Source organism: Moschus berezovskii, chromosome 5, assembly GCF_049115385.1.
Source record: "Moschus berezovskii isolate FMDL1 chromosome 5, NW_MosBer_1.0, whole genome shotgun sequence".
Lineage (NCBI taxonomy): Eukaryota > Metazoa > Chordata > Mammalia > Artiodactyla > Moschidae > Moschus > Moschus berezovskii.
Genome location: NC_142464.1, coordinates 90825040 through 90842452, shown reverse-complemented (window position 1 = coordinate 90842452; position 17413 = coordinate 90825040). Strand labels below are relative to the sequence as shown.

General features: G+C 39.0%; 1 protein-coding gene across 1 annotated transcript in view; it reads left to right on the top strand.

Annotated features, from left to right (window-relative positions):
• Nucleotides 1-269: 269 nt before the first annotated feature.
• Nucleotides 270-17413, top strand: part of LOC148777868 (ephrin type-A receptor 5) — a 213978-nt gene continuing 196834 nt past the window's right edge. The window contains exon 1 of the mRNA XM_088836125.1: nucleotides 270-545. Within this exon, the coding sequence (XP_088692251.1) occupies nucleotides 386-545 (160 nt within the window). The 5' untranslated portion in view covers nucleotides 270-385. The remainder of the gene's footprint in view (nucleotides 546-17413) is intronic.

The following is a 17413-nucleotide window of genomic DNA, read 5'->3' as shown; positions in this document are numbered from 1 at the left end:
TAAGATGAATTGTCTTCCTCACCTTCGTCCATTTCAGCCCTGAAGACTGAAAAGGAGCTTTTATCTCCCCTCCCTCCAGTGGCATTTCCAAGCCCTCCATCCTTAAAAGTCTATAAAGAGACACAGAACGGGACGCGGGACCTTCTCGACGCCCTCGAGTCCAGTCCCGAACTGCACTGTCCGCCGTCACTAGTATTTCATTTAACCCCAGCGGAGAGGAGGGTGTGGGGCTCCGGAAGCAAACTTCAGCGGTACGAGAAGCCGCGGGCCCGAAGGTGCAGGAGCCTACGGGGAACGGGGAGGAACCGCGAGCCTCTCTCGCCCCCTCCGCAAGGCGAGAGCCGTGGACTGAGCGGCGCGGGACAGCGGCGGCGGCGAGGACAAGATGCGGGGCTCGGGGCCCCGGGGTGCGGGACGCCGGCGGCCCCCCAGCACCCCTGCGTCCCTGGCCGGCTGCTCCTCCGCACCTCGCAGGGCGCCCCTCTGGACCTGCCTTCTCCTGTGCGCCGCGCTCCGGACCCTCCTGGCCAGCCCCAGCAACGAAGGTAGAGCCGTGGGGGTGGGGACCGCTGCGACCCGGGGCGGAGGGGCGAGGCGGGGCCTGGCCGCGCGGGTCCTGGCGAGCTGGACGCGGCCGCCGCGGCCGAAATCGCACCCCTCTTCCGGAACTAACGTGGGTCGTCCGCTCTCGCTAGCCTTTTCCCTCCGGTTCTCAGCCGTCTCCACTCGCATTGTTTGACTTTAGCCGCGGAGCGCTCGGCGCGGAACCTGCCTGTGGACCTAGGCTGATTGGGTGCGAGGGGGCTGGGAAGTTGGAAGCCAGGAGGGTAGAAGGCTCTGGAGACCCGTGCCGGGAGGCTGGGTGCGGCTGGGTCCCACTTGAAGCGCGTGGGGAAGTGGCATTTCGGGCTTTAAGGAGTGGGAACTGTTTGAAGCGCAGTGACGGGGATCTCGGGAGCGGTGGGGCTTTTAGAAACCGTTATTTGGGGCTGGGGATGGGGAACGTGGTGGGGGTGGCTGGATGCTTTTATTTTGGGGTAAAGTGCCTTCTGGGAGCTGTTATTTAGGGCATCGCCAGCTGCTATTCTAGGGTGGGTAGTAAGAGCTTTTATTTCTCGCCGGAGGGGGGATGGAGAAGGACGGACAGCGCCTCACACTGTGGGGGTGTGCCTCACTTTGGGGGTCGTATGATCACCCAGACGAAATGGAAAGAAATCTGGAAGGTGGGATGCCGCGGGAGGCGGAGGGTTCGGGGGAGAGGAGTGTCGCCGCCTGGAAGGTGATGCTGGAACCCACCGAATCGGGTGTCCCCCACGTTTTCGAAGGGGAAATCGCTCGGGATCCTAGAGTCCCCAGCTCTCTCCCCATCCCTCATCCCGCGCTCCGGACCCAGAAAACTGTCCCCGCCTTGCACCCGGAGTGTAGGGCCGGCACGGGAGCGGCACCTGCGCGGCGCTCCTGGCTCCCGGATCTGGGCTCAAGCCGCTCCGCTCGCCGCCCTCGGCCTCCGGATCCGCTCCGCCGCGTTCGCTCTTCTCCCGCGCCGGGACCACGCAGCCCTCCAAGGTGGGGGCAGCATCTTAGATCCCATGTAGGTTACGAGAAGATGGGGTCTGGGTGGTCAGCTCCACCACGAAAACATCAAAAACCTTACTACCTAGGCGGGAAGGTTGGGGTTTCGATTTGGAGCCCCGGATGCCTCGTTGAGGCACAGAACCTTAACATTTCCTTCCACTCGTGGGGCAAGGGACGCGGGACCGGAAAGATGAAGCAGCAGCGGCGGAGTCGTGTGTGTCCTCGTGACTTGCACGGGTTGTGTCTTGGCTGTAGGGGAAGGGGCTGAGCTGGTCTCGGAGCGCTGCCAGCTCCCTAGGAACCGTGTGAAAAACAGGAAGGATCGACCCCATGAGCTTCTGTCTTTACCTTTCAAATTGTTTTAAAAAATCTGATTTAGGGGTTATATGTAGCTCGATCTATCTGTCCATCTATCTGCCTACCTACCCATCTACTTACCTGCTTACAATACCCCATGCTTAACACAAGCAGTCTGCATTTTTAACCTCCCTGGTAAAGTTGAAAAAGTGTTTTCTGAAGTCGTGTCCTTTTTTTAGTATGTTAGAAATCTGGAGAATTATGACAGGGTTAGGAGTCCTTTTATGAACTGTCTTACTCTATTGAAAGGGGCAACCTGGTTTGGATTTAAAGAGTAATAGTAATACCATCTTCTTTCGTGTGTTCCCGTTATGTTTCTTTCTTCCTTTTTTGCCCTAGGTATGATGAGGGAAGGGGCTTATGCAGAGATGTAAAGGAGTAGTAGCTCTTGGTTAGAGAAAGGGAAGAAATGAAGTCTCAGGGAGGGGGAGCTAAATGGGAATAAGGGTCCAGACTGCAGAGAGAAGAGGCAGAAGGAAATGGAGGGAAGCAGGGAAGTAGAATGGGTCTCCTGTGGTGATGTAAGAGGACCTGGAGTCTTGTGTAAGATAGACTGGCTGATATCACGGACTTAATACCCACAGATTGTGCTGTTCTTACCCAGAGAGTGGAACATTAAAACTTGGGCTTCAGTGAGATGGGGATTGCAGGGGTCTAACCAACAGTGAGTGGTACTTTACCAGTGTTCTGAAGACACTAGAAATAAAAGCATGTCTGTTGTTTAGGGCACATTTTGTAACTACACTATTTTACATAATTAGAAATAAAATTTCACTATTTTACATGTACGTGTATATATATGTATTTGTATATTTCATCTGCTTCATCCCTTCTCTGCCCAACAGTTTTCTGTTAGTGTAATGCCAGACTTTTTATTAATATGTTCTTTTTGTTTCTCCATGATGCTACTATTCTAATCAAAGAACAAGAATATAAGATATTTATAACAGCAGTTTATTTATTTAAAGTTTCAGATTGGAGTTTTCAAGTTTGCTTTTGATTGTTTCTGAAGGAACTTTGAAAGATTTTATGTATGCACCAACTCCTTTAAAAACTTGTTCTATACTTTGCTCTCTGCAACCTATAGATGCTTTGTGACTTCTCAGATTGTAGTGTACATATCCATTATATATGTGTATGTTATGAATGCTCCCATTATGTGATGAAAAAAATTCAAGTCAGGTAGAAATAAATGGAAGTTTACTTTTATAATTGGTACTCCAGTCATGTTTAAAATTTAAGTTTGGTTGACATAAATAAGCAAAATTGAACAGAAAAAGTCAAATTTATATCTAGAACCTTGGACTGATGTGAAATAAATGTTAAAATACACTGGGTAATAGAAATAAGGAGAAAATTTACTTTTTAGCCTGAACTCTAGGATAAGGTAAATATATCTTTAGTTGTCTTACTACATGTGTTAGGCATGAATACATGTGGAAGAAACCTTTGAGCTACAGTATAATACACAAGACTTTTATTGTAGAATAATGCAGAGGCATATAGAAGGCAAAACATTTCTCTAAGATTGATCAGGCAGGACAAATATTAGCAAGTGTATCAACAAGTGAAAAATTTAATAGATTTAGTAAGTAAAGGAAGCATGTCCACTGTTTTGAATATTGGAGGTGGCCCTGAACTTATTCAGTAACTGCCACTTTTTGCTGTTGGGAGATATATTTGTAAACAAGCATTATTTGACAAGTGCTTTTCTCAGCAGGGATTCTTGGCCAATTACTGCTGAACAGCTCTGCATTGAAAATGATTCACCCGCAGTGAATCAAGCTTAATTCATTGAAGCTACAGTTAGTAATGTCCCAGTAAAGTGCTTCTGACAGTTGTCAGCAGTTTGTATTTGAAAAGTCCAGTTTCTTGTCTCTGAATGTTTTGTATGTTTGAGGAAGTGGGATGGAGGGAGTCTGAGGGAGAAAAAAAACACCACATGAGGGGAAAAATTGAGGGGGGTTGCTGAACTGTTTGAAAACAATCATAAAATTGTAGATGCTTTCAATGGAAATAAAGAAAAGGAAGAAAGTTTGTTTTAGGGTTTTTTCTTGGTTTATAATAGAACCAGGCCCATAAAACGATTGGAGGCATAATAGATTTGTAAAACTAAATGGCTTTGTTGTGTGGCCTTGTCATCCGGTTGTAATTCATTTCCTTTTAGATAAAGAGGCAGGACCCCACAGAAAAACCACAGTAAAATTATTCCCTCACCAGGATACTACTGAAGGAAAAAAGAGAGCCATTACCCCTGTTTGAATCATAGATTGTTGGAACTAGGAAGGCACCGTGTAGAGTTTTGGCTTTTTGCTTTATAGACCTTGAATAGGGAGCAGAAGGTTGGGTCTTGAAATTTTAAGCCTTTTTTTGAGGTAGACAAAGATCTTCTTGGGTGTCAGGGTGACATGTAAGAGGATTTCATATCCTCATATAAGGCGGGGAAAAGGTTGAACACTTTCTGCATTTCTAATGGTTGTTCTCCTTTGAATGAAACTATTTTTATTATAATATTGTCATTTGTAAATATTATTAGTTCTTTATCTAAGTCCACATAGGATATATATGGTATGGGAAGAGGATTCATTTATTATTTTTATGCTTAGAAATGTGCTAGTTGCCATTATTTATATTATTAACATTCTGCTTTACAAAAATGTAATCCTTTGAGGTTTTCTACATGAAATATCAAAATGAGATGATATAGCTATTTATAGACAAAACAATCCCCAAACATTTAATTAGACTTTATTAACATTAGACTTTATTCATTGTTGCTACTGCAGAGAAAATGTCAGTGCTTTAGTTATTTTCACTACACTTTTGTTGATTGACTTGACCACTTGAATCTCCTTTGTTTGGTGTGCTGTTTTTAGATATTTGCTTGAGTGACCAATTTATTTCTCTTTCATCTAGAAGAAGCCTTTTTAGCTTTGACTATAAAAATAGGATATGACTGTACATGATTGTATTAACTAGCTATAATTATTTTTCCTTTTACGAGTCAAATGTTCTTTTTTTAAAAAATGTGTTCTTAATATCTTAAAGAAAAAACTGCTATAAAAATTGATGATGATTCTTTATACTTTATTTTTTCAATTTAAATTAGCAGGTATATTTTATTTTATTAATGAATAACTTGAACTTAAGTTAGCAAAGGTGTGTTATCATTCAAAGATGATTATGACATTTTTAACAATCTTAAAATACTTTTACTATAGTTTTCGTGAAGCAACAAAATTAACTGAAGTTCCAATATTCAGCCTTGCTTGTAAATCATTAAAAATTGATTGCATTATTTGTCCTTTTGTTTTCTTTCCAGAAACAGTGAAATTAACTATAAAAGCAATATGAGAGCTAAAAATGTAAATTGTTACAACAGAGATTCAGTGATTCTTGCTGTTCTAGTCTCTCTGGCGGGTAGGTATTTATCTATAGAGAATAGATCCTACTGGTATGCTCTATTGGGTAAATGCATATTTAGTTAATTAATCAAAATGTATATAATCAGTTGGATAGGTAGTGATTTCTTCAAAGGTGTTATCCTAATCTATTATACACATAAACACTCCTAATGGTATTTTTAATTAACATTAAAAAATGTATCCTATATTCTATCACAGACTAAATGGTACAGTTGTTTCTATAAATGTGTACAAAGGTTCCTAAAAATTTTTTTTATTTTTTTAAAATACATAGATTTAATAAATAAGTAAATGGATTTTAAAGTTCATATTTTTATAAAAAGTTTAATAAAACATAACTTTCAAATAATAAAATAAATTTATTCAGTAAGATATATTTAATATAGGAATGAATAACTGGAGATTCTCTGATCTGTTCATAACAGTTTTCAAAGTATTATTATATAGGAATTAGAAAACTGGAAGACTTGATATTTATTCACTGTGAAAATCTTAACTGAATTATTGGTTCTATTGAAAATGTTTAAATCAAAATATAAATGATCCATTTTTAAGTATTTGTTTTTTAACTTCCACAATAGCATGAATACTTAGGGGGGTCTCCCTTTATCCTATGTTTACGTTTCCTGTTTTAGTTTCTGACTCTCTAGACGTTTGTTTGTTCAGAGTTAATGAAATAGATTTTAAAGTGTTGGAACAAGACAAAAATTGAGTTTTGAATAAGAAAAATGGTTTAAGAATTTTAAATCCAAATTTTGGACAACAGCTCATTTTTTTATAATACATTTTGGTAACATATACAAGGTGATGTAATAGAGAACTTTCCACAGAAATAGTAGGATCTGATGTCATAAATTGTACTAGAAATAGCTATTTATAAATCAAACTACAAACAGTGGTACAGGTATTCCTGAGTATTAAAATTCAATTGGAATTTACATTTTTCTTTTGACACTGGAGTTTCATGTGTATAGGTTTTGTTCATTTCCCTCATTCTGATCACATAAAATAAGAAAAGACTTTACTTTAAAATTCATATTAAAACAACAATAGAATACACTTAATTGAATGATTTAAAACATAATTCTAGTCAACGAATCTCATGAGAAAGAGATTTAAAATTCCCTTTTAACTTACTTCATTATCATCTTAAACATTTCTTAGCTTGTATAATGTCATTGTAAAGCAAAAAGTAAATAAAAAGAAACACTGCAAGGTACATAAGAACTGTCTGGTGAAACGTGGGAATTTATGATCTTTCATTTTTTTTCTAAAAGTTCAAGTTTGTCGTCTAGCATCTCTAATGAGAATTCCATGTGTTGCAAAGCTATAAAATAAAACTGTAATTTAGTAAGTGCACTACTTGGAGTTTTTGAACATTCTGTGGCTTAACATGATGACTTTTATTACCAGCTGCCATTTTTTGTTGGTATAATTTTTAATGATTTTTTTAATCTTTAGCAATTTAAAGAAAACATAAAGAGAACTTTCTGTCGTTTAAAACATGCTTAGAAACCCTTTTTAAAAAATGTGTGTGACTTTTGTTTTTAGGATCTCATTGACAAGCTTTATTCTAGGTGTTTTTTTTTTTTTTCTGTAGATTCCACAACCTTTAGTCTCTGATCAGTTTGTGTGGTAATTTATTAATATCATCTAAACTATTTCTTAAACTCTTAGAATATACAAAACTTCATTGATAAGAAGTTGACCCTAGGTCATGCATTCCAGTGATTCAATCTTCATGGCTTTATTGCTGTCCATTTGTTAATGGACAGAGTGCAGGAACTTGGCCTGATTGTGGTTTATGCACATGGACTACCTATGGGGTTTGTGTTAAGATTGTGGTGAAGCTTTTCAAATGAAAGGGTAGGGAGGGATATCAAGATGATATCACTGTGAGCTTGATATTAATAAAAGTGCTTGGGTTTTATTTTTTATAACACTAAAAAATACCATACTTGCATGCAAACATACACACAGACACACAGATATATATTCTATTTTGACATTTGTTTTACTGACTCTGAAGATATAAACCCCAGCCTCATGGAAAAAAGAAATCACTTTGGTTCATTTTATTTCATTCATTTAGTTCTGTTTCTTTTATTTCTCTGTAAATTCCACAGTTTTGTTGAGCCATGCCAAATACTTGTGGCATTAAACACCCCACAGATGAAATAATTGGGATTAAAGTGTCTGTGATGATTCTAATTCTGTTATAGTTGCTGGACTATTGCCCAGGCTGTCTTCTCCATGCATCACACACATCTTTGGTTCTAACTAACTGGGCTCCTAACTTTGTTAAGTAAATGATCTTGTTTAAAAAAAAAAAAAAAAGAAGAAATCAAAGAGCCAAAACCTGAGGGTTGAAATGTTTTGCATATGCTTTGTGAGAAAATGTTCCTACTTGGAAACATGTTTCCGGCTAAGTATTGGAAGATTTAGAGAAAATACAGTCTGTTCTTTTACTCAGAGATGGGTAGTGTCTTTTTCTTCTATGATAATTTCACACTCTTATTTGCATCTGTCACATCTCCTTTTTCCCTTTCCCACTGTTTCTCTTTCTTTATCTTATTTTCCTCCTTTCTTTTTTTCTCTCTCCCTCTTTCCTTCCCTCCTCCCCTGTCAGATACTCCATTTATACAAAGTCAGAGCAAAATAAGGGAGTACTAGCTCATCCATGCCTGTGAGTTCCAATACCTCCAAGGAAGAAGGGGTGATCAGACAATATAGTCTTCTGTTAAATAAATCACGGGACACAGTCATTAATGTTAAAAAGTAGATTGTAGCAAACCAAGTTGTGTATTTTTTACAGGATTCTTAAGTCAGAAGTACAGGAGTTTAGGGTATCAGTCAGTTTTGTGTTCCTGCTACAGTCTGTGGGGTTGCAAAGAGTCGGACATGACTAAGCAACTAACACACACACACACAGCTCACTTATTATTTTGCACTGACTACCTCTTCCTGTTCCAAGATGCTTGTTAATGTCTTTTCTGTGGAAGACAAACTCAGCAGGTAGACCGGGCTGGCACGAGTTCAGCACAGCAGTCCACAGCAGGCCTTCTCTGTGAGCCAAGTTGTAGGTTTTACCCAGAGCCCTGGCCTGTGTGCTGACTGGAGAGGTGCGGCCACTGCCCCATTTTTTGGAAGATGCCTCTACACCCCAGGCAGTGTAGTGATGCTGCCATGAAGTCTCCTAAAGGAGGAACAACCAGCCTTCTGTGAAAAGTGGAAAATACTTGGGAACTGCTGTGTCTGAGGGATTTTAAACATCATATTTGATTTTTCTGGAAGTGGGGGTAGAAGTAGAAACAAAAGAACCATTTAATATTGCAGGTTTGCAGTCACCTTTTTTTTTAAATTCATTTTATTCAATCCTGAAAAATGAAACAGGGAAAGGATTAAATGGCATAGAATTACAGAAAAATAAAGGAAAAGATAAAACAAAACAAAACCTTTGGCTTTGAAATTCAAAAAGAAACTAGTTTTGTTCTGGGATTTTTTTTTTTGTATTTTGTCGGTTCCTTTTTTTTTTTTTTCCTCATCTCCATCATTTACCGTCTTTCTGTGGACACTTATTTTATTATTTATTTTTTTTAGTCTCAGTTCATTTATCAGCAGTATGGTACTGCTTCACATAACTGTTGTGGAGAATAGACAGATAATTTTCTAATTGGTGAGCAGTACACATGTGCAAGTTGTGGGAGTGTGGCTGGTTAGAATGCTGCAGAGTCCATATATGTTAATGCTTTTCTTGCCAGGTAAGTGGTAGAATATAGGGATCATCTGGAGCAGCAGTTTAATGGATTTAAGTTTATGTGAGGAATCATCCTTAAGGAAAGGAGTACAAAAAATGTTAGTTCTGCAAGTGTAGCAGAAATATGGACTTAATGAATACTTTGCTGATCTTTCAGTGACATGGAAGTGACCCATGTCATTGAGGGCCCTGTAACTTAATTTTAATGAACTTTGCAGTAACTACTTCTCACCAGGTAGTACAAAATGAGAACATGTGAAGACCATGAAACAAACCCTACCATGTATGAGTGAGTATTCTTGAATCATCCATGTCAGATTCCACATACTAAAAATTAAATGTTAACACTTAATTTACACTTGTGAAAATAATGTGCAGAATGTGTATGTTGCTTAGTAAAATTCCTAAATCTAAACAAGTATACAGCAGATGTTAGTCTTTTTGGTTTCCCCACTCCTAAATGTGAACTGTTTAAGATAAGTTTTCAGAATCTCAGATTAGTGTCTTCCTTGCATTGGAATGGAATCTGGGACAGGAAAATAATCTAATAAAAGGAACTACATATGCAAATTTTCCATAGAGCTAAAAATCAGTCACATGATGTCCTAATTTTCAGCTGGTTTGCTAATTACTTAATATTGAATACTGGGATTTGGTTAGGAAGAAAAGAAAGAATCATCAGTTCAAAGATCATGGTTGTAAATGTTGCCTTTTACCTGATTATTCCTCAAAGAGAGGTCAGTTTTTTTTTTTTTTTAATTTCTTCTTTTTAAAATTTTAAACTTATTTATGTTTAATTGAAGGATAAATGATTTACAGAATTGTGTTGGTTTCTGCCAAACATCAACATGTTTCTTACTAGCCACACACATATCAAGAAATATCTTCAAATGTTTAGATATTTACTACTAGCATAAAAAGTTATAGTGTTTAATATAATATATAATGTATATTTTAAGTGACCTTTACAATGCTATGAAAGGGGATAATTGAGAGAATTAAATACTTAAAAGTTTCCTGAAACATGTCTGACACTATAGTTTGCCACCTCTATTTTGGTTTGAAATATATAATTTTCTGATCTGTTGATTATACTCAGAGTTTAAAATACTATTTGAAAACACTACCTTTCACATTTTCATAAAGGTTTTAATACAATTCTGTGAAGACATATCCTTTTTATATAGGTAACATAAGCAGATATGAGAAAGTTTAGGATGCTTTTTGGAAAGTTTAGGATGTATTTTGATCTCCTTCTGAAATGTGTATGTGTATCTGCATGCATGAGTACACCCACCTATATAAAATAATTATAGTTAACATTATTGATATACCACATACCAAACATTGTTTTAAGTGGTTTACATGAATACTGGTTTATTTTCATCACAACAAGCCTAAGAAATATGTATTATAATATTATTATTATTATTCCTATTGTACACATGAGGAAACTGAAACAGGGAACAGTTAAATAACTTGCCCAAAGTTAGAAATCCAAAAGTGGTAGAAAGAGATGCAGTAGAAAGAGAAAGAGACACGAGTTCGATCCCTGGGTGGGGAAGATCCCTTGGAGGAAGGCATGGCAACCCACTCCAGTATTCTTGCCTGGAGAATCCAATGGACAGAGAAGCCTGGTGTCACAGAGTTGGACACAACTGAAGTGACTTAGCATGGTAGAAATCTGCATTCAAACCCAGACAGTCCAACTCCAGCTCTGCTCTTGTCGACTCCTCTTAAAAAGGGGAGACTATTGACGGGAAGTCCAGATACCAGTGACTCTTGCCCTCACCATCCAAATAATGGTCCTTGTCACAGACAGTGGGAAGTAGAGTAAAGGTTCGTACAAAAATTCACATGGAGTCTTGAGGCTGTTTGTTCACATGTTCAATCATCCTTCCAATTCCACACCCCGCCGCCCCACTAAATACTTGATATTGTCATCAGTCTCTTAAGCACTGATTGATCCCCATGTTGACATCTCCCCTCCGTTGCCCACTAGCACAAGGTAAAGATCCCTCCCTCCACATTACCTCTTTTTAATTTTAGGCTGCATATTTTTTAGTTTTTAAATTGCTTTCTCTTGCTTTCTTGTGTAAGCAGCCCAATTCTCAATCCCCAGCCCAGGCTACACTCTAGACCTAGCTCTGTATACCTGTAATTCCATTCAGAAACTCTCCCGACAACTTGTTTCCCTCCTTACCTACATAGCAATATTAAATATTTTATAATTAGTTTTATAGTTTATGTTATTGAAATGCTTTATAGTTTACAAAATGTGCTAACCTACCTCATTCCATGAGAATCTCATAAAAAATCCTGTAGGATAGATTAGATAAATCATTGCTATAAACAAAGGAACCGAAACAAGATAATCTAGTAAAAAATTAGAACCAATTTCAAAGCCAAAGTTTCATAACTGCAGAATTCAGCATTCCACTTTAAGAGGGAGTGGGGCAGGCTGGTTTAAGAGTACAAACTCTGGCATCTGGCTGAACCACTTAAGAGCTGTGTGACCTTGAAAACCTAGAAAGCTGGAAAATCTCTCCTTGTGTCTATGTATTCTTTTCCGTATAACGGGAATACAAATAGAGTTATAAAGATTAAGTGCATGTCAACAAAGTGTTGTATAAAAGTTCTGGTACATATCAAGCATTGTATAAGCGTTAAATATTCCACGTGTTATTTAAAAAGCAGTGTAGGTTGACACTCTGATATTTAGCGGGGTCTAATTTTCTATGTTAGTTAGTACTGTCTGACTCACTGGAAAAGAGTCTGATGCTTGGAGGGATTGGGGGTGGGAGGAGACGGGGACGACAGAGAATGAGATGGCTGGATGGCATCACCGACTCGATGGACATGAGTTTGAGTGAACTCCGGGAGTTGGTGATGGACAGGGAGGCCTGGCGTGCTGTGATTCATGGGGTCGCAAAGAGTCGGACACGACTGAGCGACTGAACTGAACTGAACTGAATATTTATTGTTAATGGAAATACCACAAGAGAAGCACTTGATTTCAGTTCAGTTACTCTGCTGCTGCTGCTAAGTCACTTCAGTCGTGTCCGACTTTGTGTGACTCCATAGACGGCAGCCCACTAGGCTCCCCCGTCCCTGGGATTCTCCAGGCAAGAACACTGGAGTGGGTTGCCATTTCCTTCTCCATTGTGTGAAAGTGAAAAGTGAAAGCGAAGTCGCTCAGTCGTGTCTGACTCTTAGAGACCCCACGGACTGCAGCCTACCAGGCTCCTCCGTCCATGGGATTTTCTAGGCAAGAGTACTGGAGTGGCTTGCCATTGCCTTCTCCGTCAGTTACTCTAGCAGCCTTTATTTACTCCTTGGGTCAAGCCTTCAGCATTTCTTCAGTGTCCTCAGGATAAAATCTAATCCCCTTGAGCCTGAGTTCACAGCTCCCAATAACTTGTTCCTGGCCCACCTCTCCTGGTACTTCCCTCCAAGTCCTTGCACTTCAGACTCCTGTGGGGGAGCCAGGCTGTCAGTGCAGTTGGGTTCTGTGTGCCCAGTAGGAAACATTTCCTTCCCCAACCTAGGTAACCTTGGTCTTTATGCCTAATTGTAAATCACAAAGTGTTCTTTATAATGAACCCTGGGTCAGGAAGATCACCTGGAGAAGGAAATGGCAACCTACTCGAGTATTCTTGCCTGGGAAAACCCATGGACAGAGAAGCCTGGGGGTCTACAGTCCAAGGGGTCTCAAAGAGTAGGACAGGACTGAGCAACTAACACTTCACTCTTTCACACAGGAAATAACTAGGATATTTCCAGGGGTCACTATCTCTTTATGTTGTGACCAATGACTATTTTTCTTATGACAAATTCTCAGAATTCCTATACATAAAGACAACTTTTTCTGCTTTAAGAATGACTTATCTTTCCTCTAGAAAAGTGGTTAATGTAAAACATCTGTTTCTTAATGATTTAAATTTCTGGGGAGGGGATGAAATTTACTTTCACTTGTTTTAGAGTTCCTGGATAATTTAAACTGTCACTTACTTTATGAAGCACTTTAAATTTTCAACTTGGTACTAACATATATATATGGAATTTAGAAAGATGGTAACGATAACCCTGTAAACGAGACAGCAAAAGAAACACAGATGTATAGAACAGTCTTTTGGACTCTGTGGGAGAGGGCGAGTGTGGGATGATTTGGGAGAATGGCATTGAAACATGTATATTATCATATGTGAAATGAATCGCCAGTCCAGGTTCGATGCATGATACAGGATGCTAGGGGCTGATGCACTGGGGTGACCCAGAGGGATGATATGGGGAGGGAGGTGGGAAGAGGGGTTCAAGATGGGGGAAAAAAAAGAAAAAAACAAAACAAAACTACATCAGACTCAGATTTCCCTTCAGCAGACTGGCAGACCTAGGCTACTCAATACAAATAAAACCTAAAATGCTTAGAAAAGAAATAAGTTGTTTTTTAAAGAGGTTCAGGGCAAACACTTATGTCCTAAGAGTACAAAGGGATATGCTTACTTTTTATCAGATAGTCTCTGGTGGCAGCATTAGCACATCGATGTTTTGTGCATTCCATACATAATGCTCCGTGTGATTATAAAATCCAAAAAAAAAAAAAAGACTTTCAACTTGGTAGGAATTATTAAGGTTGCAGGGAAAGGAGTAGGAAAATGCATACCATCAACTATGTGAACTGAATAACTTTAAAAATAGATTTATAAAGAAAAAAGTTTAAAATATAATGATCAATAGCTTTTTAAGTGTAGCTTAGTTAATGTCTAGTTGGTGTGTTTAATTCTAACCAGTGTCTATTTAGGACATTTAATTACCTATCCCCCTTGAACATATTTTTTATTTACTCTAAAAATTCTAAGAAATATATAAGAAGTGTCAAAGGGTTAATATTGTATTCTACTGAGCTATGAATTCTTTGAACTGAATTTTTATTCTAGATGGTAGGGATAATAATGATAACTGCTTTGAAAATTATTGCCACATAATCTCCTTTAATTCTCACAACAACCCCGTGAGTTGGAAATTATTATTTCAGTTTACTGCGAGATTGGGTTGGGAAGAAATTAAGTAAATTGCCTTGGGTCCTACAATAAATAAATTGATAGGAAATAAATAAATTTGTTTGATGTGGAAGCTCTTAGTTGCACCCACAATCTAGAGATTATATTTAGTTCAGTTCAGTTCAGTCACTAAGTCCTGTCCGACTCTTTGCGACCCCATGGACTTCAACACGCCAGGACTCTCTGTCCATCACCAACTCCTGGAGTTTACTCTAACTCATGTCCATTATCGGTGATGCCATCCAACCATGTCATCCTCTGTTGGCCCCTTCTCCTCCTGCCTTCAATCTTTCCCAGCATCAGGGTCATTTCCAGTGAGTCAGTTCTTCATATCAGGTGGCCAGAGTATTGGAGTTTCAGCGTCAGCATCAGTCCTTCCAATGAGTATTTAGGATTGATTTCCTTTAGGATAGACTGGTTGGATCTCCTTGCAGTCTTTCTCAAACGTCTTCTCCAGCACCACAGTTCAAAAGCATCAATTCTTCAGTGCTCAGCTTTCTTTATAGTCCAGCTCTCACATTAATACATGACTACTGGAAAAACCATAGCTTTGACTAGAAGGACCTTTGTTGGCAAAGTAATGTCTCTGCTTTTGAATATGCTGTCTAGGTTGGTCATAACTTTCCTTCCAAGGAGTAAGCGTCTTTAAATTTCATGGCTGCTGTCACCATCTACAGTGATTTTGGAGCCCAAAATAAAGTCTATCACTGTTCCCACTGTTTCCCCATCTATTTTCCATGAAGTGATGGGACCAGATGCCATGATCTTAGTTTTCTGAATGTTGAGCTTTAAGCCAACTTTTTCACTCTCTTTCACTTTCATCAAGAGGCTTTTTAGATTCTTCTTTTTCTGCCATAAGGGTAGTGTTAATATTTCTCCCGGCAATCTTGATTCCAGCATGTGCTTCATCCAGACCAGTGTTTTTCATGATTACTGTGCCTATAAGTTAAATAAGCAGGGTGATAATAAAGCCTTGATGTACTCCTTTTCTTATTTGGATCCAGTCTGTTGTTCCATGTCCAGTTCTAACTGTTGCTTTCTGACCTGCATACAGATTTCTCAAGAGGCAGGTCAGATGGTCTGGTATGCCCATCTCTTTTAAGAATTTTCCACAGTTTGTTGTAGTCCACACAGTCAAAGGCTTTGGCATAGTCAATAAAGCAGAAGTAAATTTCCTTCTGGAACTCTCGTGCTTTTGCATTGAGCCAACGGATATTGGCAATTTGATCTCTGGTTCCTCTGTCTTTTCTAAATCCAGCTTGAACATCTGCAAGTTCCAGGTTCACATACTGTTGAAGCCTGGCTTGGAGAATTTTGAACATTACTTTACTAGCGTGTGAGATGAGTGCAATTGTGCGGTAGTTTGAGCATTCTTTGGCATTGAATTTCTGTAGGATTGGAATGAAAACTGACTTTTTCCAGTCCTGTGACCATTGCTGAGTTTTCCAAATTTGCTGGCATATTGAGTGCAGTGCTTTCAAAGCATCATCTTTTAGGATTTGAATTAGCTCAACTGGAATTCCATCACTTCCACTAGATTTGTTCCTAGTGATAGTTCCTACAGCGCACTTGACTTCACATTCCATGATGTCTGGCTCTAGGTGAGTGATCACACCATCGTGATTATCTGGGTCACGAAGATCTTTTTTGTATAGTTCTTCGGTGTATTCTTGCCACCTCTTCTTAATAGCTTCTGCTTCTGTTAGGTCCATACCATTTCCGTCCTTTATCGAGCCCATCTTTGCATGAAATGTTCCCTTGGTATCTCTCATTTTCTTGAAGAGATATCTAGAATTTCCCATTCTGTTGTTTTCCTCTATTTCTTTGCATTGATCACTGAGGAAGGCTTTCTTATCCCTCTTTGCTATTCCCTCTCTGCATTCACGTGGGTGTATCTTTCCTTTTCTCCTTTGCCTTTTGCTTCTCTTCTATTCACAGCTATTTTAAGGGCTCCTCAGGCAACCATTTTGCCTTTTTGCATTACTTTTCCTTTGTGATAGTCTTGATCCCAGTATCTTATACAATGTCATGGACCTCTGTCCACAGTTCTTCAGGCAGTCTATCAGATCTAATCCCTTGAATCTATGTGTCACTTCCACTGTATAATCGTAAGGGATTTGATTTAGGTCATACCTGAATGGTCTTGTGGTTTTCCCTACTTTCTTCAATTTAAGTCTGTATTTGTCAATAAGGAGTTCATGGTCCATGCCCCAGTCAGCTCCTGGTCTTGTTTTTGCTGACTGTATAGAATTTCTCCATCTTTGGCTGCAAAGAATATAATCAATCTGATTTCAATATTGACCATCTAGTGACGTCCATGTGTAGAGTCTTATCTTGTGTATATTTAGTTAAATATGCCTGCTGCTGCTGCTAAGTTGCTTCCGACTCTGTGCGACCCCAGAGGCAGCCGCCCACCAGGCTCCTCTGTCCCTGGGATTCTCCAGGCAAGAACACTGGAGTGGGTTGCCACTTCCTTCTCCAATGCATGAAAGTGAAAAATGAAAGTGAAGGGAAGGGATCATATTTTAGTACAAAACTGCTTTATAAAAAATCAATTAATGTAAGAATAATATGAGCAAAGTATATGGAGACATGGAAAACTTACATCAAGAAAATCTCATTATCATCAATGCTAAAGCAATTGAACAGAAAACAGCATAATTTTTGAGTAATGGAGGTTTCATTTTCTGGCAGAAAATGTATCATTTCATCAGGAAAAAGCAGTTTTTTTTCCTGGCTCTGGATTTTGAGAGAAGCTGGGCACAGTGTTATTTGTGTTTGGGGTATTGAACAATGCCATGAACAATAATTCTTAACAATTTTCAAAATATGCAGAAGTGATTTTCATCTAATAGGTTCTTATGTAAGTCATTGTTGAAACCCAAGGGCAAAATATTGAAAGTTATTTTCAAATTTCTTTTTTTTTAAATAGCTGCAGAATTTCTCATTCAAAAGAAGTAATTGTGGAAGCCTAATACATGAAGGAGATAACAACAGAGTTGTCGGGTTTCCTGGCTCTGTTTTTAGCTCTTTGCTCTCTTTATCTGCTTGTGCCTCTGAGACATCTCTTTAGAAGCACAGGAGCCATTGTGGGCTCAGTGTGAAAACCACTGTGTTAAAATAAAAAAAGAATGTTTTATATAAGATCAGCGTTCTGTGATTCTGACTTACAGGTTTCTAATAATCTTTCTAAAAAAATAAGTTATATTGTGTGGTAAAGTTTGCTTTGAACCAATGGT